General features: G+C 51.5%; 1 protein-coding gene across 1 annotated transcript in view; it reads right to left on the bottom strand.

Moving 5' to 3' along the window:
* Positions 1-16,824, bottom strand: part of KCNK5 (potassium two pore domain channel subfamily K member 5) — a 35,434-nt gene extending 18,610 nt beyond the window's left edge. Inside the window, exon 1 of the mRNA XM_036316901.1 lies at positions 16,285-16,824. Coding sequence (XP_036172794.1) covers positions 16,285-16,470 — 186 coding nt within the window. The 5' untranslated portion in view covers positions 16,471-16,824. The remainder of the gene's footprint in view (positions 1-16,284) is intronic.
* Positions 16,825-26,393: the final 9,569 nt, after the last annotated feature.

The raw sequence follows: 26,393 nt of genomic DNA, 5'->3' as shown, positions 1-26,393 counted from the left end.
CTCCCTTCCCTGTGGCTGGCGGCTCCAGGGAGTAAGTAAATGGCCCATCCTTGAAGGCGGGAGTTCTGTTAATTAGGAATTATTAAACCTACCCATTTATTATAAGTTGTTTAGGATGACCCGATGGTTAAACTGTAAACCTCTTCACTGATTAAAAAGATAAAGAGCCCAGTGGGTACTGAGCAGTGGTGTTAATCCTGCGGGGGGGGGGGGGGGGGGGCGGGGGACGGACACACGGGGGGACGGAATCTCTCTGCTCCTATGAAATAACCCCCCTGAGTTCATTACAAACCACCCTGTCCTACCCCAAAAGCTGGCCCATGGCCTCCAAGCCTGATTCCACCCCCACACACAAGGTCCTCCTGGGGGCCACCACCTGTCACCAAACCGTTCCTTGTTGTCCGACTCCCACCCAAGTCCCTCAGCTGCAGCCTGCTCCCTTGGTTCAGTCTGCAGCTGGAGGCGGACAGCAGCTGGCCTCCATCCTTTCTGGAATAAAATGTACAAGAAACTACTGGCAAACTGGCGCGGACATTGGGGATGGGTGGCACTCTTTGTGTGCCGGAGCGCCTTCTGCCTCAGTAGCCCCCGAATTCCAGACCCAATCCCACTGGGTCACGATTAGAGACAGGAGCCAAGACCACGATGCCCCACGACCAAAATCCCGGGGCCGGATGCAGGGGGAGTTTCGCCCTAACGTGTAGTCTCCCCACACCCCGGCTGCCAGACACAGACCTCACACGGCGGCAGCTGCACCAGGGGCTCGGCCACCGAGGCCCCATTTGGATGGAGATCACAGGGATGAGACACAAAGAGGACCCCCAAACAGGGTGGGAAAGAAGGAGTCTGATCGACGCAGCCAGTGTGCTGAGAGACAGCCCCCCGCCCACCCCCACGCCCGCCGCCGGGCAGGGACGTGCCCGGGGTGAAGAAACAGAGGCGTTTTGTGCTGAAGGCATGGAAAAGTACAGCGGGCCTCCCAGCACAGGGGGGCTGGAGGGCGGCGAGGGGTGTGTGGCGAGGGGTGTGTGGGGGTCGGAAAAACTTCCTGCCCCCAACCTGGGGCCCAGGACCAGGGACAGGCCAGGGTGACAGGAAGTGGAAACTCTCTCGATGGTGAAGCAGGAGAGTCTTACTCTGAGACAGCCACGCTGCGCAGGGCAGGAGGCAGAGGCCGGGACGGCGCCTTCCACACACATTCTCTCTCCTGCACGAAGGCTGGGATTTCCAAGGCGGGAGCGCGAGGCCCGCTCCTCCTGCGGCTGCCTCCTGCCCCCTGGGGAGCTGTTTCCCAAGAAACACTGAGTGGCAGGTGGGGTGGCCCCTGCTCAGGCTCGTCCAGGACCATTTATCACAGGCTGCAGAAGCAGGTCTGTGGGCTGCTGAGGGCTAAACAAGGGGCCTAGCAGCGGGGGTCCAGGACACAGCCTGCCTCTCCCCCAGGTGTCACCCCCAGAAAGAAGGCAACAAGGGTTCCGGTGACCCTCCGTGCCACCCTGGGAGGGGCAAAAGTGCCTGCCTTCTGCAAATGCCACCTCTGGCCAGGCCCCAACCCATGCACAGATGACCCACCCAACTAAATTTAACCCAAAGAGAGAGGGGACCGGAGTGGTGGGCAACCTTTCCCTGCACTACGCAGCTCAGAGTCGGGTGGACTTGCTCGTGAACTTTTCGCTGAGCACCATGTGTCCTGACGCTGTGGGCCAAACAAGGGACTGTAAGACAGAGGCCCGTCAGAGCCCCGTTGGAGCACCTCCTAGTGACTAGGTCCGGACCTAGTCCAACAAAATGCAGGGGGGCAGACAGGAGTTCCGCACGGCGGAGGGCAGTGTGAGAAGGCAGCAGGCAAGCCAGCGGTGAGGCCAGGATGGTGCCGAGGACTCACTTTGTGCCCCTTTCAAATTCAAGCAAAGGGGCACAAAGCAGTTCCCGCAGATGGGGAAACTGAGGCTCAAAAACCAGGGATGAACAAGACTGGAGCCATCTCCCAGTCAGATGCTCTGCCTGCGCTGAAGACTGCCCACCCCGCTCTCTATCCTCATCCTCACATCTTCCACCTTCCTGGCCAGGCCCCCGACGTGGGCCCCGGAGGTACCCCAGGAAAGCCCTGCATTTCATCAGTCACCCCCTTCTCCCGTTCCTTCCAGATTTGTGGCGGGAAGATAACATTCATAGTTCTCATCCCAAAGGGAAGACGCGCCCAGGTGGCCAGCAGAGTCACCTGACCTGTGGCCCTGGGCCCCAGGAAAAGGCTTTCCTCCCAAGCACTGGGGGCTAGTGCCCACGTCATGCAGGCTGGTGGCTGAGAGGCAAATAGAAGGAACGGAGACCCCGAGTTTCAAGTTGGAGATGGTGAAAACGGATTCGCTTTCTACAGCCTGGCCCCACCTCCAACGGGGCCAAGGATGGCCAGTGATGCTGGGTGTGGGACACCAGGAATGACTCTCCTACTAAACACACTCTCATCTGCGTCTGATGGGACAGACGGGGCCTCTGTGAACCAGACGGGTGGGTGTGCTCACCTGGGAAAGACGGCAAGTTCCCGGTGGGTGGGACGGGTACCCCCCCCTCCCCCCGTGGGGTCTCAGCACACCCTCCCCATGCCCGAGCTGCTGGCCAGGTCTCCCTCTCCCACCCAGAGAAGCCGGAGCGCCATTAGAAACCTCAACAAATTCCCATCAACGCCCCGGCGCTCTCCATCGGAGCAGTCCCATGTGGCTGCTGAGCATTGAAATGTGGCCGGTGTGACTCAAGATCTAAACTTTAATTGTATGGATTTTTAATTTAAAATTAAATAGCCATCACAGTCATCTCATGTGATAATAAAGTTAACCAGTGACGAGTGGGTGGTCCCTACCCCGTCCTCCCCTCGGTGGATCTGCCTCCCCTGGCCCTCAGGTTTGCCCATGCTGCGGGCCGAGGTCCGCCTCGAGCTCCTGCACGGTCCCGGGCCATCCCAAATCTTGCCTGTGCTTATGTTTTTGTTAATCCGAAAGGCAGGGTAAGATTTTCTTGTGCCACCCCTTTACCCCCACAGGGCTTGGCAGAGCTGGGTGCACACAGAGGCCAGGATAATACTGTTCATGGGCCCCTGGAGGATCCCCTCCATGCAGGGGCCCCCGGTTCTGCCAGGCCTCTGCTGAGGAACCACACGTTCTTCTTGGTGACTGTCAAATTCGTGCGCCCCATCTCACACCTCCTGGCCTACAGACCAAAGGCCCATGGGGCTCCCCAGTCTGAGACCCTTCCCCTCACAGAGCTCAACAGTATCACTGCCCAGAAAGTCAGTGAACCGACAGTTACATTTAAAAATAACAACAATAGACTGTGTAGTGCTTACAGAAGTGACACCAGTTCTTGAGGTGTGTTCTGCTAAGACCCTGTTTAGCCCTGGCCGGGTAGCTCAGTTGGTTAGAGCATCGCCCAAAACGCCAAGGTTTCAGGTTCGATCCCCAGTCAGGGAACATACAAGAATCACTCAATGAATGCATAAATAAGTGGGACAACAAATCAATCTCTCTCTCCCTTCCCCACCCCTCTCTCTTCTCTTCCTCTCTCTAAAATCAACTTAAAACAAAACCACACCAAAAAAAAAAAAAATCTATCTATCTATCTATCTGTGCTTTGTGTACCCCATACTTTAAAAATAGCCAGTGTAGCGGGCGCTGATGACATAAGCATTAGCTTACCCTTTAAGAAAATTCGATTTGTTTTAAAAGCACTACAGCAGCGTTACAGCAAACTGGGGAGGCAGAGAAAGAAAAGGCAGCGATAACCCGCCTGCAACTCGGCTTGTTTTCCCGTCGGCTCTGACTCAGTGTGAGGACAACTGCATGGACTCTGAGCCGCCTGCCGCCCTCACACCGGGCCTGCTTCTGTGTAACTTCAAGCCTGGCTCATGGCTGGGACAGACCCACTGAGAAACACCAGGCAGGACCAGGAAGCTGCCCCCAGCCCAGGCCTGGGCAGCGCGGGCACCACGAGGCCCTGTCACAGGCTGTCCGAGGGTCTCCCACTCCCCAGGCCAGAGCCCACCAGTCAGTGGGTAGATAAGCAAGGATGAAACTGTGTGCACAGGAGCGGGCAGGGGTGCGGAGGCGTGTGTGCACGGATGGGAGCCTGGCTTGGGGAAGGGGAAAGTTTAAGAGATACACACGGCCCCAGCGCCGGTGGAAGGAGATGGGGAATTCTGAAAATCGAGGGTGAGCCCAAACAGAGATCTGTGAGCTCAGAGTTCCCAGCTCGCTTGGCGAGCACAGGAGCCTTCTGAAGCAGGACCCAAAAGTGCCCCTGCTGACTCCAGAGTTGCCCTGCCCAGCACCCCTCCCCGCCCCATGGATTCTGCCCTGGGTCTAGAGTCTGCACAGATCTGGACAGAAGCACAACAGGGAGATACACTTCGCAGGCAACCTATGGACCTGTCTCAAAGGAGAACGGAGTGTCCAGGGAAGAGGGCACCGCATACACACACACACACACACACACACACACACACACACACGTGGTGGGCGGGGGTGGGGGTGGGTGGGAGGGGTCAGTGCCAGAGTGCCTGCTGGGTGAGGGCAGAATCTGGCCCTGCAGGTTCCCCCTGGGGGAGGATGAGTGCAGGAGTCGAGGTTCATAATGTTCATTACTAATTACCCCCTACAGCTGTGCTAGATTTGGAATCCAATGGGGCACAAGTCACAGGCCTTGTGGGATGCGGTGGGGGTGCATACAAGGCAAAAGCCCAGTGCAGCTGGGAGAGGTGCCCAGAGAATGACAGGGCTCAAAGGAAGGCAACCCCCAGGCCCAGGGGTCAGGGGACTCTTCCCTGACAGCAACTTCCCACCTCGGAGCACCTGAGACCCCCCCCCCCCCCACAACACGTCACACCCACTTAATAGTCCTTAGCCTACAGTGCTTGGCCCCACCCCAACATCAAGACAGGGATAATATCTAATCCTTCTCCCAATTCCCAAGACCCTTAAAACAGCACCGGGCCTACAGCTGGCGCTCAGGAAGTGTCTGAGTGGCTTAGTCAGCAAGCCCTGGGCTCAGAGAGGGGCAGTGACCTGGCCTCGTCACCCAGCAAGGCAGCCGAGCCAAGGCCCCAGCTCTGTCTTCTAGTCCCCCACTGGGCCACCGACCGGTGAGTAGATCTCTGGCCTCGGCCAGCGTGTGGGGGATGGGAGAGGTGGGTGTTGAAACACTGATATAATCAGGACACCCTCCCTTTTCCTGCTCCCCGGGGGTTGCTGACAAGACACTACTGCGCAGCTTGCCCCACTGAGCCCAGCAGCACTTATCCCAGGGCGAGAGGCGGCCACTCCGGGCCAAAGGGGGCCTGGACGCAGAGAGGGGAAGGGCACCCTTCCAAAGCTAACACTGTCAGGATGCATTCCACGACCCGGGAGGCGAGGGTTTTATTTGAACAGGAGCGATGGGAAAGGCAGGAGCTGCTGTTCTTTCTCCTGCAGAGGGTCTGTGAACAGGTGCCACCCTGCATCCAGGGCATGGGAGGAACAAGACACTCGCACTAGACACCAAGGGCACCCAAGCCAAAATAAACGTTCAGTCCACCAAGGCCCCACCCGGGGCCCTCAGCATGCTGCAAGATCAGCAGCCCGTCCCAGCCACGGAGGCAGAAACTGGACGGCGCTTACGCCCTGGGAGAGAGGCCAGGCTAGGGCTATTCCCACCCAAGGTGCAGACAGGGTCCTGCTGGGGGTGAGCCCTGGAGAAGTCAAAGGTGAGGACGCGTCACAAGTGTGGGCTTGGCTGCTAGGGGAGGTGACAGATAATGTGGAACGCAGACAGGAGCCTCACAGCTAAGAGGCAACTGTGCCTCCCCCTCCAGCTCCTCGATTTTCCTTGAGGACTCTGGGTCCCCTGATCCACAATCCTGCAGGAAAGGGTCAAGGCCTACTAGGTCTGCAAGGATGAAGGGGAGGTGTGGGGTAGGGGTGGGGGGCACGAGGAGGGCCAGCAGAGTTGATAGCCCCAACTCTGAGCTGTGGCGCCCACTTACATCACCCAGGCCTTCCTGCTTTAAAACTTTTCACACTGGAATTGGCAAACAAACCTATGTGTGGTCACTGAGGTCAGAACCTGCAAAGCTGAGTGCAGAGCGCTGCAGGGGTGCTGGGAGCTAACGGGCCCAGGCAGAAAACAGCCCCAAGCATGGCTGGCAGCTGAGCAAGAGCAGTAGGACTGGCATGTACTTAGGACACGCGGAGTCTAAAATGAGGCAACTCTGCAGGGCTGTGGGCTCAGAAAGCCTGGGTTCAGGCCAGGAACTAGCTGTGGTTCCCCACAGCACCTGTCTCACCATAGCTGGGGAGTCGATGGGATGGGGTGATGGCCCGCACAGCCTTTCCGCCACTAAGTTCCAGCTAACGTTCCTCCTATTTGTGACTGTCATCCCTCCCTTTGTCCCACCCCCCCACCCCCCCGCCCCCAACAACACACACAAGTCACATATGGTATCAGTGGACACAGAGCCCTCTGCCCACATCAGATCGCCTCCTGTCTGTAGGGAGGCTGCTGGGATCAAGGGTAGGGTCAGGGAGAGGCGAGACCACAGGGGCAGCAGAGTCGGATCACCTGGGCCACTGCAGAATGTCGGCCCTTAGTCCCAGGGAAAGCCACAGGGGCTTCTGGATCTGACACGGAGGAGCCCTGACTGGCGTGGCAGTGACTGGAGGATCTATTAGGTGTGGCGATCACCTTTTACCCACGTCTTGTGGCCACGGCTTACAAGCAGCTTGCACTAATTGCCCACTTAGCTCTAATGACTCTTTTATTGTGCTTCCCCTGGCCCTGGTGAGCAAGACAACCTTGAGAATGTTACGTAACCTCGCAAGGTCTGGGCCTTGGCTCCAGGGCTGTAAAGGCAGACCAGTTAGATAACCTCGAAGCTCCCTCCAGCCTCACATTTTGATTCGCTGCCAGGAGAGGTGCCCAGAGCCTGACCGTCCTCCCCCATCTGCCATGCCAGCCTCCAAGGACCCGAGAAACCAGCCAACAGCTTCTTGGGTGCAGACGCATGGAGAGCAGGGTCCTGTGACGGGCAACTCCCCGGGGAGGCATCGTATCATTTCTGCCCCGGGCTCTGGATGGCGTCGAAAAGCAGACTCCTTCCTGAGTCCACAGTTCACAGCTTCAAATTCTGCCTCTTATCCCAGAAACACTCACGGCGGGTGGCGGGTGGGGAAGCGGGCAACCACGATGACAGGAAGGGGTGTACTGGGCAGGTTAAGACATCAGGCAGACCAGTTTGGTATATGTTGAGTAAGTGCTCTGCACCCCAAACCACCACGGTTTTGACTTAAGGGCCATTTAAAAGGGGATCAGAGGTGGAGTGGCAAACAGCTCCGTGAAGAAGAGCTCTGGCCCTGGGCACATGGAGCAAGTTGGCCCGGAGCTTGATTTGAGACAGTCTGTCCCCAGCTCCTCACCTTGGTTTTTCCATCTGGCAAATGGGATGGCATTTCCCTGCCAGACCTCAGAGGCAGGCACACAGAGGTCACAGGAAGGTACCTCGGAAGCAGGGTCCGCAGAGCCCACAGTAAGGAGGGGAGCCTGTGTCTGTGCAGGCAGCTCCTGCTACCTCCCCAGGGCCAGCCTCCTGAGTCAGCTGCAGCGGGGTGCCCTGTGGGGTGAGTGAGCCACAAGACAGAAAAGGCCCAACGCAGGCTCCAGTCACGCCAAAGGAGGTATCACCTAGGGCCACTCCCTCCTCCATGCAAACAGCCCAGCCTTCCTCCTGCTCCTCCTCAGAAGGCTCTGAAGATCAAACAAGTTTCCACAAGGAAGGAGTGGGGCAGGGGGGCATCGTCCCCCCCACAGCACGCCACCTGCCCTCTTGGTTTGCACAGTCCGTGCTCTGAAGACCTTCCCCAAAGGCAGGGGCGAAACTTTCTTTGCAGCAGGTCTCAAGTAGGTCTGGGCACATAGTACGCACGTGTGACCCACGCGTGATGTAAACGTCTGACGAACGGAGGAACTGATATTTGCTGTCTCAAGTTCCTTGGAAGCAGGAAGCATGGCTCCCCTCCAGCACCCAGCCCTGTGGACAGACCTGCTGAGCACACTCCCTCATCCCAGGAGAGCGGAGTTTAGGGAAAGTTCATGAAGCAAGGGGTAGTGGGTACAAGCAGGGGATTCCTGGGGAGAAACAAACCAGGGAGAGCAGTTTGTTCCATCAAATAGGAGATAAAATGATAAACTGGTGGTAGAGGTTAACTGGGAAAGGTGACAGAGTGAGTGAGCTTTGCACGCACTATCTTCACGCCCAAGGGTGTGCCGGCGGCGATATGCTCAAGGTGACCTGAGAGGGTGTTCCAGTGGCGATAGGCTCAGGGTGACCTGAGAGGGTGTTTCAGTGGCGATAGGCTCAAGGTGACCTGAGAGCCTGGCCTTACCGCCTAGGAAGCCTGGGCCCACCTCACGTACCCTAAAAGTGGGGAGGGGGCGGAAGGGGGAATAAACTTGGATAATGGCCCGGCCCTCTCCTCTCCAGGGTTCAGAGCCTGGGAGACCAGGCCCAGAGTCTGGGCTGGCTCAATTTACCCAGGTAACTGCCTCATCTTGCTAGAGGCTGGGCCCTCCTGATTGGACTTCAACCCAACGGTCCGCATATGGCTCTTGGTGTCCCGCTCAGAGCCAGGCACAACACGGGGCACCCAGGCCCAACAGACATGTTCTGAGCAAGTCAGTGGTTGACTAAAACACACACACACATACTGAGCATGTCTCGTGGCTGGGCGTGGGATCACAGGGCCAAGGGCGGGGAGCTGTGGCCCCAGCCACATAGGCTCCTACGGTCCAGCTGGGGCTAAGGTAGCAGGCACTCTGAGCCTTCCTGAGTGGATGGGCGAATGTACTGGAAGGGAGTGCAGAGAGGTGAAATCTGACCAGGGCCACACAGCACAAACCAGGAGGGAGCATAAAAATGATTCCCCAACAGTGGTTCAGACACAGGTCTCAGCCCCGGCCCCAAGTCCCATCCACTCAAAGAGCTTCTCCCTCAGCCGTTGGGGCAAGGCCCCCTCACCCCCCGAAAAAAAAAAAAGTGGTGGCCGGGGAAGCAGCTGCAGCAAGATTACAGTGGGTCATGGGAGGTACAACAGCCACAAATACACAATCTTCCCTAGATATTTAGGGAGGAAACCAAACTGTTTAGATAGAGGATAGGAAAAATTGAATATACATCTCAAAGCCAATCCGAGAGCCCTCGCTACCAAGGGCCCCAAGAGGGGAGGTAGGTGGCATCTGCCCCCAAGGAGTGTACAACTTTGACCCCTGGTCCCACGTGACCACTCTCCAGGGAGGTCACCCATGAGGGCCATTTGGACCCAGGAATCGTCCAGGAGGGAAAAGGTTTAAACAAGGCCCAGGACAAGCCAGGACTGCGCTGAGAAGCCTCTCCGCCCCAGAGCAGGGAGCAGGGCCTACTGAAGGAGAGGAGGGAGCCTGCCACAGCGTGAGGTGCTGACCGTGACCTCTTCTGAGGGGAGGGTTGTGGGTGAATTTGCAGAAAATGGAAAACGGAGGGATCTGCATTTTCTCATCTGTGCCTCCATCTGCAGCTTAGCTCAGTGATGGGGCCTGAAGCATGTGAGGAAGGGGACCCCGCAGGGAGCCAGGGCACAGGAACAGCGGCTGAAACGCGGCCAAGAACCTGCCGCATGCGCCCAGCACTCTGTCTTGGTGTCCCCACGGCTTCTGCAGACATGGGGAAGCTCCCGCACCGTTATCCCTTTTCAAAGACCAGGAGGTGACTGGCTGGAGGCACACAGCTGAGTAAGCCTCCTGCAAGTCGTCCCATGGCTCTGAGGACACCACACAAACCTTGCATTTCCCGCCTTCATTGTGGCCTCCCCGTGGGCTCTGGGTTCAAATGCCCGTGTGCTTCCACTTCTCAGCTGTATGGACTCGGGCAAGTCACGGACCCTCGATGGTCCATGCTGCTGCTCTTCCGGGGAGGACGGGCCAGTAAGAGTACCTGCTGCAGGGGGCTATAGTTCACAGAGTCACCGCCCGCCCCCACTCCACCACTCCAACCTCCTGCCTCTACCTCCACTTGTGGTCAGGCCCTGAGGCTCTGCCGTCAGCAGGCCGGGTGACTCTCGGCCTGTAGCTGGCCCAAATCCCCTGGCTCCCAGTTTCCTGGCAGAGCAATACCACCTGCCCCACAGTGTGCCTAGCACACAGCAGGGACTGAGCAGAATGCTCACAGGGGCTGCTCCTCACACGGCTCCTGTCCCCCTCCCTCTATGTTCCAGAGCAGAAAGTAACTCAATGGTACACACTTGGAGCCTCTGGGACACTTACAATGTCCTTCAGGTAACAGCTCCTAGATGGGGGAATTGGCTGAGGGGGGCTCCTTGGGGGCACGGGTTATGTTTCTTTCAGGGCCAGGTCCCCAGTAGGCCAAGGGGTTCTACAGGCCTCAGGAAACAGAAACCCAATCCTCCGAGGCCCTCTGACCCGCCTCGGTCTCTCCAGACTCAACCATCTGCAACCCATCACTCAGCACCAGGACCGCATTTCCCTCCTTTCACCACCACGGCCGGGTTCTCTCCCCCCACACCGAGCTCCTGGGGCTAAAGCCCCGTCTGGCTTCTGAGGCTTCAGCACACACAGAAGTGACAGCTGGCAGCGAGGGGCTCCTCTGTCATCCCTAACGCTGCCCAGGCCTCTGAAGTTTGGGGAGTGGATTAACTGCCTCACTTGGACATAAAAGTGCCACTTGGGCAGAGTTTGGGAAGGGCATCAAGTGGGGGTGTCTTTGGCAGGGAGGGGGGCTCACACCTGGACCTCCCAAGGGGCTCAGGGGAGGGAGTGGCACCCTAACTGAAAGTTGAGGTGTGAGGGAGCATGGCGGGCTCTTGGGGGGAGGGCTGTAAGCTCCGCGGGCTTTGGTAGAAAAACCACACTCAGTCACATCACAGAGAAAGGGAGAAAACGTCCTTATCACCACACTCATGGGGCGAAGGATCAACCCACAGAAATACCGTTAGGTCACAGTAGAATATTCCACTCCTTTCAAGTTACAAAGGGCTGTGTAGAGCTTTCTGAAATGCTGTTCACTCCCTGACTTGAAAATTGCAAAAACTTGGTGAGTTCAAATTCCTAGGCTAGCCCAGAGAGCTTCCTTACCGGACCCTTACCTCTCTGCCCTGTGGCTGCAGGCCAAGGCCAGCGTGCTGGGCTGATCCATGGGGATGCTCAAGGAGACAGCCGAGTGTTTCCCACTAGTCACCCACTCCCTGGCCTCTGTATCGCCCAGTTCCGGCCAGTCGGCTCCTGTAAAACCACTCAGATCGAACAGCCCAATTGGTACAAAGACCTTCTTGGGAGTTCCATTCTCCGGAGCATAGCTCCTCTGCTGCTCCCCAAAGCCTTGCCTTGTACTTTGCTGCTCCCTATATCCCCCATACCCTTCCCCCCTCCCCCAAACACACACGTAGAGTTCAGAGGCTGAGCCCAATCAGACAGCAAACAGCCAAGTTCAAGATGAAAGCCTGAGGTCAGAGCCAGCCAAGCACAGCATTCAAAACTGGAAGATTCTGTTTCTTTTAAACGACAGACTATAAATATGGCAAAACCCCAGGAAAACTCTTAGAAGCCAGTCATCACCTCCCTGGGACCCCTCCTATAGGAAGTCCCCACCCCCACCAGAACATTTCAACACTTGCTAATTTCTACCCTCAATGAGTCTCTATCACCATGCCACCTTTAATCGTCCTTAGGGCTCTAGTAAAATTCTCAAAACGATTCAATAAAAATTCACTTTACTGTTAAAACTCTAACTAAAGCAGTTAAGTAAGGCAGATTTATCAATTTGAGAAATTTTGTGTGTGTGTGTGTGGCTGCTTGGCCTTTGAGCAAAACATTACTAAGAAAACGAGCCTTTAGAAAAGGGACCCTTTTCTTCCATTCCCTCTCCCAAACCCAGCTTCTCCTCTTTTCATTTCTCAGTCCTAGAAGGTGAGAGTTCAAGTGTGAGCCAATGACGTGGAGGCCTCCGCGATCCTGGACAATCAAAAGATCTATTGTGCTCCCTGTACTCACAAAGGCATTTACGTGGACCAGTGCGCTTTTACAATTTCCAACGAGGCTTGACACAAAAGAGGTTTTCATGTTAACCCTCAATTCTCCAAAAAATTCAATGAATGTGCCCCATTCTGAGCATTTTGGTGGGATGTAATTTTACTGCATAGCTGTGTTTTTTCACATTTTAGGAGGAGGGTTGGTGTTAATAACAGGATGTCAGGACCTCAAAATTGGAATGGGCCTCACTACTGTAGACTGGAGCATGGATAGAGTAGGAAGGGTTCAGAAAATAAAAGGAGAGGTCTGGGACACATGGAAAACCTCCCAAGAGAATAATGCAGTTTGCAGCTTAGCAGCAAGGAGGCCAGCGAAATCCAAGAGCTTTCTGGGAACTGGGCATCTATGTGAGCAATCTAGGAAAACCCAGAGTCAGGGATGGAGGGCCCCAGTGGAGGGCAGGGCCTGGGGTGATCCCTACTACACCCCAGGAAACTTGGGAATCTCAAGAGCCACAGCCCAAACCCTCTTTCCCCTTCTACGTCCCCCTAATTCTAAGACCCCACTCTGGCTGTGGTCACCTCCGCCCGGAGCCCTCCCTGACCCCTCAGGCTGGACGAGGGGCCCTCTTTAAGAGTCCCTCCTGAACATCTCTGTGCTAAGTCATGGTGGGTTTACTCATTCTTATCTCCAGCTCAAGCAGTGATTTAATTCACCTTTGGACTCCTAGCACCTTACTCACTGTCTGGAACACAGTGGGTGCTTAATAAATGCTTGCTGACTAATTCCCGTGCACTTTGGAATACAACACACTTTCTGAGTTTGCACTATAGGATCCTGGGCAAGTTATATAATTTTTTATTTTTTTGGCCTCATTGTCCTCATCTATAAAAGGGGGGTGGTCACCAGGATTAGATTAAAATAAGACTGTACATGAAGTGCTCAAAGCCCTGGCGGTTGGTGAGCTCTCAAATCCTTCCTGTTTATGATCACTGTACACCGGAGGTGAAGGCTGAGAAGGGTTCATTCCCCCCCTGTACCCCAATCCTCAGCGGTTTCGTGGGAGTGGGGTGTGGGGCACTGTGGACTGGCGCTCCCTTCAGTAGTGGAGGAGGAGGCAGCTGAACAGGCAGAGCTTGGAGAAGCCTGCGTGCAGGTGCCTGTTCTTGGGGGAAGAGAAAATAGAATTTCCCAGCACACCAGAGTCCAGCTGAACCAATTTACTAAACTCACTTACAGACCAACCCCTCAACAGTGTCACATGCCCAAGATGGGGGGCAGGGGTGCACCAGGAGGCAGACAGCTGGTCCCCACCCCAGGCTGTGCCTTCTTGCTGTGTCACCAAAGCCACTTTAACTTCCCTGAGCTTCGGTGTCCTTATCTAAATAGGCAAGGCGGCTGTAAGGAGTACCTGACCTGGTACAGGTAACGCACTTGGCAACTTGCCTTGGTCAGTGCTCCATACGCGCAAGTGACAGGGGGATGAGCTCGCTCTCCCACGTTACATCTGCACACATCTGGCCGCATGCTTCTACTGGACTTGACCCTTACCAGACCTCATGTTGCAGATGAGGAACTTAAACGGCTTGATGGGTAAATGGCCAAGCCAGATGGCAAAACCAGACCGTGCCCTCTCATCAAATGCCGATGCCACCCACAATGTGCACCAGGGGCTCAGTCTGTGCTAATTCCCCTCGTGGGAACCTCTGCAATTTAGGGAAAGGCTAGGGGGACAGAGTTCGCCCAATGCCTGGTGCAGCAAGCGTCACAGCAGAGGGTCAAGATGGCTCTGAAGCAGGAAGGAGGGCGGCCACGTGGCCCAAGGCTGGGAGGGTGCAGAGCATCTGCAAGTCCACCTCCGCCTCTGTTCAACCACAGCTTGAACCGGAAGGAAGCACCTGACAACTCGGGGACTATTTCCAAAGATCTAGAGAAAGGTGTGTCAACTCCCTTTCTCACGGATTTGAAAGCACAGTTTCCAATGTGAGGAAAAACCCCAACCCAGACTTGCACTGCCCCCACACGCTTCCCTCCACCCCTCCCAGGAGCCTGCCCCCACCCCAGGAATTCCTAGCCAGGGCTTCCTTAGAATTACAAAGGTGATTCAGAACCTCAGGTGGAAAATGCCCCAGCAACCCCTTTGGAAAGATTTCGGAGTTTTCATTTTTCCTTCAACCAATTTCCTGAGGCCGAGGGCAATGCCCCAAGTCGCATCAGAAAGCCAAGCCTGGCAGACTTCTGGAAACTAAAAAAGTAATGCTAACAAAATGCTTCCACTGGTTTTCATTTCTTGGATTTTTCCTACGAAGGGAGGAGACTCGCCCAGTTGGAGATAGTTTGAGAGTTTTTTGGCTGCAGATGGGGACAGGGCTATCCGTAATTATCTCCAAATCACACTGGCCTGACGCCCAAATCCTTTTTCTAAGTTACCTGCTTTCTTGCGGGTGGGGGGGTGGGGGTGGGGGGTTCACAGGACCTCAAATTAAGAAACATATTGTTTGCTCAAACACCTTAAGAAAGCTGTCGACACTCCAAAGCTCCTACCACCAGCTGCACCCGGCTGCCTCACCCCGACCCCCCTCTTTTCCCTTCTCCTCGTGTTTTGAAGTTTATTTTCCCACATTCAGCCTTGAATTCTTTCCTTCCTGCAGTGGTTGGTGGAGGAGCGGCGAAGAAGGAAACTTCGAGGGCAGCTCGATTCTTTATTATCATACTCGCCTGCCTTCTTCCCCTCTAAGCAAAGCCCTGGAAGAAACTAAACAACAGAAGAATTGTTTCCTCCAGGGAAATTACAGTGACCCTTCCCCAGCCCACGCACCCAGGGCAAACGAACCCGCATCGCCCCGGGACTCCCGCTAGAACCAGCTACCTCCTGAAGCTCACCGTCCTTCTCCAACCTCACCTCCCACCAGCCCCCACCCCGGGAAATTTCCCCACTGAAAACACACACCCAACCTGCTGACTCAGCCTCCCCCTTCCAGTGGTCCCCAGTCTGCTAGTCGGTCTGGCTGCCGGCAGGCACCGATATGCTCATCTTCAATTGTCTATTGGTTTGGGGACAAAAAGGGAGTCACAAGCAGATGGCTTCTGTTTTCCAATGCTTTCAACTTTCCAACAGTTCAGGGCAGGAAAGATGGATGACGACAGGTTTGTTCCCATTTTACATACAGGGAAACTGAGGCCAGAAGAATGAGACAACTAGACAGGCACATAGCATTGGGGGGCGGGGCGGCTGTAGATTAAATATTGCTCCTCGTTCAACCTCCTTTATGGTATCTTTCACCCCAGGAGAAAGGTAACATCTCCCATCCACTACCCCTGCTCCACGGCTCCCACTCAGGTCCGGGTCATCCCCTGCAGGATGCCACCCGTGCAGGCCACGGCTGGACAGGTAAGGCCAAGGGTCTTCAGGAAACTGAGCATTGGGCCTCGAGTCCTGGCCAAGGGTCGGTTTAGCCTAGCGAGGTCAATGCCTCATGGGGCAAATGAACCAGAAGAAACTCCCAATGCCAACCGGGGCGGGAAACTCTCCTCACCACCCCCCATTCGGCACATGGACTCCGGGTCTGGTTCTTTTGCTCAGCCCACTACTTTCACCAAGTTTATCCGCGAGCCCGGGGAGTTAGCCTTCCCGACAGTCGAGACGGCGAGATAAGCTAAGCTCTCCCGGAAGCCCGAGCGCGTCTGCAGCATTCCAGCCGCCGGCCGGCCCCGCGGCGCAGCCGGGCAGAGCCCTCACCCCGCTCCTCGCCCGACGGGGGAAGGGGGTCTTGCTCAGGCTGGACCTGGGGACCCTCCAGCAACTCCGCGCGGCTCCCATTCCCGAAAAACAGTCGTGCGGGAGCGGCGCTGGCCCGGGAGATGGGAGGTGCAGACGCTGGGCGGGTGACAACCGGCTGGGCTCTCGCACTCCGGGAGCGTCTCCAAGGAAAGATAAACGCTTTCCTCCGCCCCACAGCCCCTCTCCAAGGAAGGAGGGACCCGCACCCCCACAGCGAGCCACCGAGGGGCCCGGTTCACCCGGAGGTCAACCCTAAATTCTCTGCACAAACTGGGTCCCAAGGTGACTCCTGTGTCCACGGGTGAACGAAAGATCCCGGCAACCACATCCAGGAGACACCCCTCCTGTCTCCCCAGGACAACCCACCGGGGCGAGGGTCACCCAAAGCTGCGAGGGGCGCCCCCGCCGCACTCCCAGAGCTCGAGCCAGCGTCAGGTGTTCGTAGGGGCAACGCGGCGCCTCACCTGCAAGATCTCGTCCAGGCCCTCCTGGCTCAGGCACGGGAACTTGGTGAGTAGATGCAGCTTCTCCGTGTAGTACTTCTTCTTAGCCTCCTTCCAGTGCGGCTCCTCCAGCACCTCGAAGATCGCCGCCCCGATGGCCAAGTAAAAGATGATGGCCGAGGTGAGCAGAGGGCCCCGGTCCACCATGGCTCCCGAGCGGCCACCTCCAGGCCAACGCGTCTCCTAGCCCCAGTGGCTCCCGGTCCACCCGCCCTCCAGCCTCTGGAAACAGCTGTTTGAATTTGGAGCTCCGCATGCGCAGTGCCCCGAACCCCCCGTGCGGCTCCGGGGACAAAGTAGCTTCTCCAAGTTGGCCCACGGAGCGCGGGAAATTGTGCGGGGGGCCCTGCTCGCGCGGGCCGGGGTGGGCGCACACCAAGGGGGCCGAGGGAGCGCCCCGGATCGCGGCGGTGAGAGAAGCTGGGGGGGAACTCAGGGCCCGACTTCGGGAGACACGTGGGCTGCCCTACGCGCGCCACAGCAGTGTGCGCTGCGCCCGCCTCCGCGCGCCGCTTTAATCAGCGCCCAGCGCTCACCTCCCGCCCGCGCCAGGCCCCGGGGGCGGGGCCGACTAGGGTCCGCCCCTCTCCGGCCCCGCCCCCGCCCCGCCCCGCCCCCGAGCCCGCCGCAGCGGGAGTCACACGAGGTGCGCTTCTCGGCTCACTGGGTTCCCCGGTGCCCAATTCCTGAGCGATAGGGGTGTCTGGGACCCGCATTTGCTCCTAGTACTGGGGTATTAAAGAAAATGAGTGTGGACCTAACGACTGGGGTCAGGGAGTTGTGACTCCTGTTATTTTGCCTGTAATTCAGTTTTTGCCTCACCTTACTATTAATTATAAGCCTGGGAAAAGGGGATCAGAAAGGGACCGGAGAAACTGCCAAGAATCAGCATATCAGGAACGAACCCAGCCACAAAGGCGTGGCTTCTCCATTTGGCCCCATTCTCAGGTGCTCTGTTGTGAGACCCTTGGGGGAGGGAGGGGTTTGGTTAGGTGGGGGGAGGAGCAGCCTGGACAGCGCTGTGCAAGACCCCTCCCTTACCCCTTCCCTGGCTACACACACTGCAACTCTAGGGGAAAAACCGCTTTGATACTCCCAGGCCTACTTAAAGTTGCGCACACACACCCTCCACACACACACACGCACACACTTGCCCTCCTTACCCTCCTTGCTAGCCCTGTTTTCCTCCTAGCACTAAATTTTCTCAAATATACTATATATCTCTAATATACTATACAACATTAAAATGACAGCTTATGGGTGGGGAGTCTGGATTGTTCAATGATATATTCCCTCAGGACTGTTACATAATAGACACTCATTAAACATTTGTGCAATGAAGAAGTGAATGACGGTCACAAATATATTTGTCAAAAACACACACCCAATGGAAGTCATAGCCAGAGCAATTATGCAAGAAAAAGAAATAAAAGGCATCCAAATTGGAAAGTAAGAAGTAAAACTGTCACTATTTGTAGATCACATGATATTATGTGTAGAAAACCCTACTAAAGACTCCAATGAAAAACTGTTAGAGCTAATCAACAGATTCAGTAAAGTTATTGTTAGGTCGGAGAGAGCCCAGGATCAAATACATGCAGACATGTGATGAGACAATGGACTTCCCCTGGAATTTCTCACAGATCAGCGTGCCAGACACAGATACTGGCTTTTCCAGGACCCCCACACAGATACTGACTCATTCCTGAATACCTGGCTGACCCCTGCAGCTGAAACTTCCTCAACTGAATACCTCAGCTCATGTCCCCGCCCCTCACCCAACCACAGTATAAAAAAAGCGCCCCCCTCCTTGTTGGTGTGAATCCACGTGCCCTGTCCCGGGGGTACGTGGGTCTCCCAGGGACGCAGAATAAACCTTTTCCTTTCCTTTCTTTTCTGATTCACTGGACTCTATTTCTTGCGCCGCCTCCTGAGCTACCTAACCTAACAGTTATAGGATACAAAATCAATATACAAAAATAAATTGCACTTCAATATACTAATGGGATATCAGGAAGAGGAATTAAGACGATATCACTCACAATTGCATAAAAAAGAATAAAACGCCTAGGAATTAATTTAACCATGGATGTGAAAGGCTGTAAGGTATTGATGAAAATAAATAGAAGGGGGGGGGGGGCGGGGAGGACAGGAATGGGCTAGAAGAGGTTAATGGGGGATAAAGGAGGACCTATGTAATACTTTCAACAATGAAGATTTAATCAAGCAATCAATTAATCAATAAAAGACACAAATAAATGGAAAGATATTCTGTGCTCATGGATTGTGTGGATGAAAGGGGCCACTTGCTAACCTGACAAGCTCAGGGAAGGCCTGCATGGCAGTCTTGCAAACTCAAAGGCCTAAAGTAACCACAAAGGATGGTCTGAAATTAAACTTTAGTTAAAAGTAGTTATGGTGGGTAGTCACCTCCTAGGCCGGTATCTTCCCTGTCAAGATCAACCTTTACCTTAACTACACTTATTGTCTTTTTGCATCTACGATAACATATCATTGAAATGTCTCAGTGACTTGTAACTTCCCTTTTTTCCAGACCCCCTCAAGGCACAACCAAATGTCTGGGCGCCAGGACAGATAGCACAAATTCCTTCATTGTTATTGTTACCTTGTTAATTGTTGACTATTAACTATCCTGTACCCACCTAAGTAATGTGTCTATCATTTTACTTTTTATCCAATCCCAGAGGTTTCCCCCCGCTTTTGTTTTCTCCCTCCTCCCTAATCTATCACCAATGGATTTCATGTAAGCCACCTAAGTCTCCTCCTTTGATTGCAATGTATAAAAATAGATGAAAACCCGCCATTCTCTGGAGAATTATCCCAATCCCTTGAGATTCTGCCTCCCGGCAATTGTCTACAGTTTGGCTCAAATAAACTCACAAAAATTCTTTACAGGTTCGAAGGTGTTAACAATTGGAAGAATACTGTTAAAATGTCCATCCTACCAAAGAAATCAACAGATTCAGTGCAATCCTTATCAATATTCCAACGGCATTTTCCAAAGAAATATAACTAACAATCTAAAATTTATATGGACCTACAAAAGACCCAGCATAGCCAAAGCAATCTTGAGAAAAAAAGAACAAAGCTGGAGGCATCATACTCCTGATTATAAACTATATTAAATAGCTATGGTAATCAAAATAGTAGAGTATTGGCATAAACACATTGATGGAACAGAAGAGAGCCTAGAAATAAGTTTACAGCACAGGAACCAAGTATATACAATGGGGAAAGGACAGTTTCTTCAGAAAATGGCATTGGGGAAACTGGACATGCAAAATAATAAAACTAGACTATCTTATGCCATACACAAAAATTAAACCAAAATGGGTTAAAGACTTAGATGTAAGACCCAAAACCATAAAACTCCTACAAGAAACATAGACAATAAGTTCCTTGACATCAGTCTTAGTGTCTGGACAGTGGGTTTTTTTGGGAACTGACTCCAAAAGTCAAGGCAACAAAAGCAAAAATAAATAGGTGGGACTATATCAAACTACAGAGCTTCTGCACAGTAAAGAAAACCATCAACAAAATGAAAAGGCAGCCTAGGGAATGGGAGAAAATATTTGCAAGTCACATATCTGATAAGGAATAAATATCCAAAATATATAAAGAACTCATACAACTCAATAGCAAAACAAAACAGTTTAATTAAAAAATGGGCCCTAGCTGGTTTGGCTCAGTGGATAGAACATCGGCCTGCAGACCTAAGGGTCCCGGGTTCGATTCCGGTTAAGGGCACATACCTCAGTTACAGGCTCCTCCCCGGCACAGGCCCTGGTCAGGACATGTGCAGGAAACAACCAATGGATGTGTTTCTCTCAGATCGATATTTCTCTCTGTTTTTCCCTCTCCCTTCCACTCTCTCTAAAAATCAATGAAAAATATCCTTTGATGAGGATTAAAAAGAAAAAAATGGGCAGGACCCTGCCAGTGTGGCTCAGTGGTTGAGTGTCGACCTATGAACCAAGAGGTCCAACTGGTTTCATTTCCAGTCAGGGTAAATGTCTGGTTTGTGGGCTGGATCCTCAGTAGGGGGCTTGCAGGAGGCAGCTAATCAATGATTCTCATTGTTGTTCTATCTCTCTTCCTCTCCCTTCCTCTCTGAAGTAAAGAAAAAAAATATATATATATATATATTTAATGGGCAGAGGATCTGAATAGATATTTTTCTGAAGAAGACATACAGATGGCCAACAGGTACATGAAAAGACGCTTAACATCACTAATTATAAGCGAAATGTAAATTAGAACCCCAATGTGTTATCACCTCACATCTGTCAGATGACTATTATAAAAAAGATAAAAACAAGTGTGGGCAAAAATGTGGAGAAAAGGGAATGCACAATGGAAACAGTATGGCAGTTCCTGAAAAAGTTAAAACAACATCCTTCGTTGGTATAGCTTAGTTGATTGGGCATCCTCACATGCACCACGAGGTTGCTGGTTCAATTCCTGTTAGGGCACCTGCCTGGGTTGCTGGCGCGATCCCTGATCCACATTGTGCTCTCACATCAATGTCTCTCTCCTCTACCTTCCTCTCTTTCTAAAAATTAATAAACTTTAAAAAAAAACAACAACAACAAAAACCAAGCTCACAGATACAGAGACTGATTGGTAGAATTGTTGGGGGCAAAGGGTGGGGGATGGGGGTGTATGAAATTGATGAAGGGGGTCAAAAGGTACAAACTTCCAGTTATGAAATAAAAATAAAGTCATGGGGATGTAATATAGAGTACAAATATTTTTGCGGCCCAGCCAATGTAACGGTATGTAAGAAATGTCTTAATAAAAATTTCATAACTTAATTTTTACAATATCCTGTTATACATAATTTTTAATAATGAACTACAACGTTCCCTAATGACTGATGACTATAATCACGTTGCATTCATTTCCCTTATGAGCCTTACACACAAGCACATCATTTCTCTCCACTAATACCAGCAGCGAATATTTTAGCAGCCGATTGCCACGTCATTGGTCTTGAACTGACTTGTTTCGTGTGCACAACAGGAAATATTTTGCTTTGAGAGAACAAGAAAAATAGGTTTATTTGCGTTACGCTTGTTAATTGGTGCAGTTATTCAGTGTCTGGTAAGTTAATGTTCAAGAAAAAATATTAATTTTTATTAAAATGTTCTATTATTTTATGTTAAGGATTACTCATTTATTTCAGCCCTTTGTATTCAGCCTGTCTCTATCAAAATAAACCTATGTTTCTATGAAAATTGAAGCTTTTGTTTTTTTGCGGCCCACATAAGCTTAAACCTTGTTTATTTGGCCCGTGTTAGCCTTTGAGTTTGACATGCTGTATTGCATGTTTGAACGTTGCTAAGAGAGTAAATCATAAAAGTCTCCATCACAAGAAAAAAATTTCTCGTAACTATGTTTTGGTGATGGAGGTTAACTGGACTTGTGGTGTTCATTTTGTTAGGGGCAAAAATAGAATATTGGGGACTAGCTAAGGTAATGGAAAATATTAATCATGTTCTGTTAACCAGGCCTTGTTCTGGTTAAAGAAAGGACAGTCTAACCTGGCTGGGAGTTGTGTGTCCCCAGGACCTGGGAGTCAACCTTGGAATGCGGTCCATTCTCATTCAAGAACTGCCTATTATCATGGAAAGATTAACAACCTTGTTGCCTAAACAATGGAGTCCCACCTCAGCCTGCACAGCCTGCTTCCCCATGCCTGCTATCCCTACTTCCCCATGGAATCCTTGTCCTACCTGTATAAGCAGCTGGTCTATGGGGGGATGCAGAGCAGATTTTTGTGGATCCCCTGCTGCTCTCCCATACTGCCCACATTATTGGAATAAGCGCTCATGTACTAGTATAATTCAACCCAGTCTCTGCTGAATTGGCCCAAGTAGTGACAGGAAGCCCGGACCCATTGGTTGTCCAGTTTCAGTTTTACTATACATACTAGTATTAAATCATTCCATTGTACACCTGAAACCAATATAATGTTATATGTCAATTATATCTCAATAAAAAAAATCAAACAAATGTGTTAAACAACAACAAACAACCCTGCCTGCCTCCCTCCTGATGCTGCAGACTCACTCCCCAGCCCTCAGCTTTTCCAGGGACCAGGCCTTTGTCCTGGGTCTCTCTCTGGCTGGAGGTCAGGGACTGTGTGTAAACGGTCCATCCATTATGGGGTGAGGGCAGTTTGAGAGGCTACAATTTTTCCTTCCTTTGTTAGGAAAATTCTGTCCCATTCCTCTCCCACCTCCGGACTGCGTTCTCTTCCTACGAAAATAAGGGCCTCTTCCTATTTCAGTTTCACTCTCTCACGAGGACAAGGCAGAACAGTTGTGGATGAGTTGGTTTTTATCCCAAGTTTTTGTAATTGCTAGTTTCTCTGTCTTCCAACTTGGTCTATTTGTTCATTTCTCGACCCCTTCCTCTTTTTTGTCCCCTCAATGTTATGGTCACTTTCTCCTCATCCTCTCTTCTGTTGCCCCTTCCTTTCCTCCCTGCATTTTCCCAAACCCCTTAACCCCAGCTCTCCATTCTCCTGGTCTCTCTCTCTCTCTCTCTCTCTCTCTCTCTCTCTCTCTCTCTCTCTCTCTCTCTCTCTCTCTCTCTCCTTTGTCTCTTTCCACACAGAATGTGCTTCTCCTCCCCTCCCCACTCCTTCCCCACCCTCCCTGGCCCCATCCACACATTTGAATCAATAATTTCCAACCAGATCAGGAGTTATGCCCATTCTCTGCTCAGGAGCCAGTGGGGGCTTTTGGAAATAGAATCTGTGCTGAAACTACTGAATGTTTAGACAACTTGAGCCTCAAGAATAGAAAAGGAAAAAATGGGTACGTGGGGGAGGGGCACAGGGCATATACTTCTGTACACTGCTGATAAAACCGCTGCCACGGCTTCATTAGCATGTTTATTTATGGTGTGGCCAACAATCATTTGTTTCAGAGTGCCATCTTGATAATGTATAAGGCAATGAGCTTTGAGTTGCTGTTTCACCTTGATAGCGACAGGTCACAATCTGGGTTGCACCCTATGAAACTGGCCGAGCAGACTGCTTGTTTTCCCCAAGGTCACTGAGGCTCCTAAACTCTGCTCCGAAGACCCACACCCGCCTGTGACGTTCTCCTCTCAGTTAGGTGAAGGGATTATCCTCGTGGTGAATGAACATTTGATAATGCTTTCAGATGCTAAAACACTTACTGTTTTATCTCTGTGTGGGAATATTTCTGTACACAGTCTGTGTAGGAATTTCAAAGGGAATAGTGCCCTTGTGAACTCCCCATCCCACCTAAGGAGACATATAAAAAAGCCATTAAGAGCATAAAGTGAGTCACAACACAATCACTTGAAAACGTTGATTCCTTTAAAAAGGAAAGAAAAAGAGCTTCATAGCTCTTGTGGACAAAAACAAAACCAAAAACAAAACCAATGGTGATAGGGGAGTTCTATGGAATAACCTCATAGAGAGACGAGATCATAAATTCCTGACCGAGCAGGTCATGGTGGGCAGTCGCAGCACAGGCATGCAACTTCTGTACCAAAGGCTTATCTTTGCCTTAAGCAAAGTCTGTTGTCTTGCTCATCTAGGTTGAATCTTGGGCCTCTTTTTTTATCCCTGGGAAACAACCATCCTCACATCTTGAGATCCTGCGATGCAAACAGAGATATCTCCTCTCGCTTCCTCCCACCTTCATGTAATCTTCCTTTCCTTCTTCCCTCCTTCATTACGAAAGAAAAAGGAAACTGCAAAACTGTCATTCTCCAGAGCATTTGAGACCTTGCTTCCCAGTTCTGTTGTCAATTTTGGCTCAAATAAACCCTTGTAAGGATTTTCGACAGGGTTGGCTGTTCTTCCATCCACATGGGCCACACCATCTAGGTTTGTGTAAGTGCCTCCTGTGATGCTCGCACATGACAAAAGGACCTAAGGACCATCAGCACAATGAAAAGGGAGCCCACTGTGGGGGAGAACATATTTGGCAACGATACATCTGATAAAGGGTTAATATCTGAAATATATAAGGAACTCATGCAACTTACCAAAAGGAAGACAAACAATCTAATTTAAAAATGGACTAGACACTTCTCCAAAGTGGACATACAGATGGCCAAGGGACATATGAAAAAAATGCTCAAAGTCACTGAGCATCAGAGAGATGCAAATTAAAACGACAATGAGGTGTCACCTCGCATGTGCCAGAATGGGCACTATCAACAAATCAACAAATGACAAGTGCTGGTGAGGATGTGGAGAAGAGGGAACCCTCGTGCAAGTGCACGGCAGGTGGGAATGCAGACTATGGCACAACCACTATGGAAAACAGTATGGAGTTTCCTCAAAAGATTAAATATGGCCGAAACCGGTTTGGCTCAGTGGATAGAGCATCGGCCTGCGGACTGAAGGGTCCCAGGTTCGATTCCGGTCAAGGGCATGTACCTCGGTTGCGGGCATATCCCCAGTAGGAGATGTGCAGTAGGCAGCTGATCGATGTTTCTCTCTCATCGATGTTTCTAACTCTCTATCTCTCTCTCCCTTCCACTCTGTAAAAAATCAATAAAATATATATATATAAAAAAAAAAAGATTAAATATGGAGCTACATTTGACCAAGTGATCCCACTTCTAGGAATATATCCTAAGAAACCCAAAATACCATCAGAAAAAATGTAAGCATCCCTATGTTCTTAGCAGCACAATTTAAAATAGCTAAGATCTGGAACAGCCCAAGTGCCCATCAGTAGATGAGTGGATAGAAAAGCAGTGGTACACTATACCATGGAATACTATGCAGCTGTAAAAAAGAAGGATCTCTTACTGTTGAGACAGCATGGAGGGACCTGGAGAGTATTATGCTAAGCGAAATAAGCCAGTCAGAGAAAGACAAATATCACATGATCTCACTCATGTGGAATCTAATGAACAAAATAAACTGATGAACAAAATAGATGTAGAGACATAGGAGCATAGAACAGATTTCAGAATCTCAGAGGGAAGGTGGGGGGAGGATAGGTGGGTTGGAAGTGATCAACCAAAGAACTTGTATGCATATATGCATAAGCCATGGACACAGACAATAGGGTGGTGAAGGCCTGGGGTAGGGCGGGCTAGAAGGGGTCAATGGGGGGTGGGGGGAAGGGGACATATGTAATACTTTCAACAAAGATTAAAAAAAAAAAAAGGATGAATTTCTTAGAATGTATCCATGTCCCTAAGTGGCCCATGACTGTTGTCAAACAGTCTTAGAAACAGATAATAGTAATGGCCAGCGGATGTGGGGAGGGGGCAAAATTGTTCAGGGAGTAGAGTCTCAGTTCTGTAAGATAAGAAAGTTCTAGAGATTTGTACAATGAGGATCATATAATTAACACTACTGTGCTGTCCGCTTAAAAAGATGGTAAATTTGATGTTAAGGTGGTAAATTTTATGTTATATGTAAGATTTAAGGTAAAAACACAAAAAAGTACTACAGTAAATTTTATAAACTTGCATCAAATTTGTGAATAATCATTTATATATATAAAAAAACACAAACAAGTAGTAAAAATTGACCTTGTAAATTCATGGTAAGATATTTGAAGTTTGCCATAACCGGTTTGGCTCAGTGGATGGAGCGTCGGCCTGCGGACTCAAGGGTCCCAGGTTCGATTCCAGTCAAGGGCATGTACCTTGGTTGTGGGCACATCCCCAGTAGGAGGTGTGCAGGAGGCAGCTGATCGATGTTTCTCTCTCATCGATGTTTCTAGCTCTCTATCTCTCTCCCTTCCTCTCTGTAAAAAATCAATAAAATATATATTTTTTAAAAAAGATATTTGAAGTTACAGGGATCAGCCAGACATTGAGGAGAGAGAGGCAGCTGAGTGACAATACTAAGCCCCATAGGTGTGGCCTGGCGGGTTCCGGTTACCCCAGGAGCTGCCTGCCCTGTACTGAGACCAGTCTGCGGGAGAGAGAAACATCCTCACAGGTTCAGGGCAGAGCACAAGCACTGATTCTAATTATTAGTGTTGGGAGCTTTCAGATAAATCTGTATGGCCATTTCAAAGTCTTTCTCTTACAAA

Source organism: Myotis myotis, unplaced genomic scaffold (assembly GCF_014108235.1).
Source record: "Myotis myotis isolate mMyoMyo1 unplaced genomic scaffold, mMyoMyo1.p scaffold_m19_p_7, whole genome shotgun sequence".
NCBI lineage: Eukaryota > Metazoa > Chordata > Mammalia > Chiroptera > Vespertilionidae > Myotis > Myotis myotis.
Note: the sequence above shows the minus strand (reverse complement) of the source record. Positions and strands in the feature narration are given on the sequence as shown.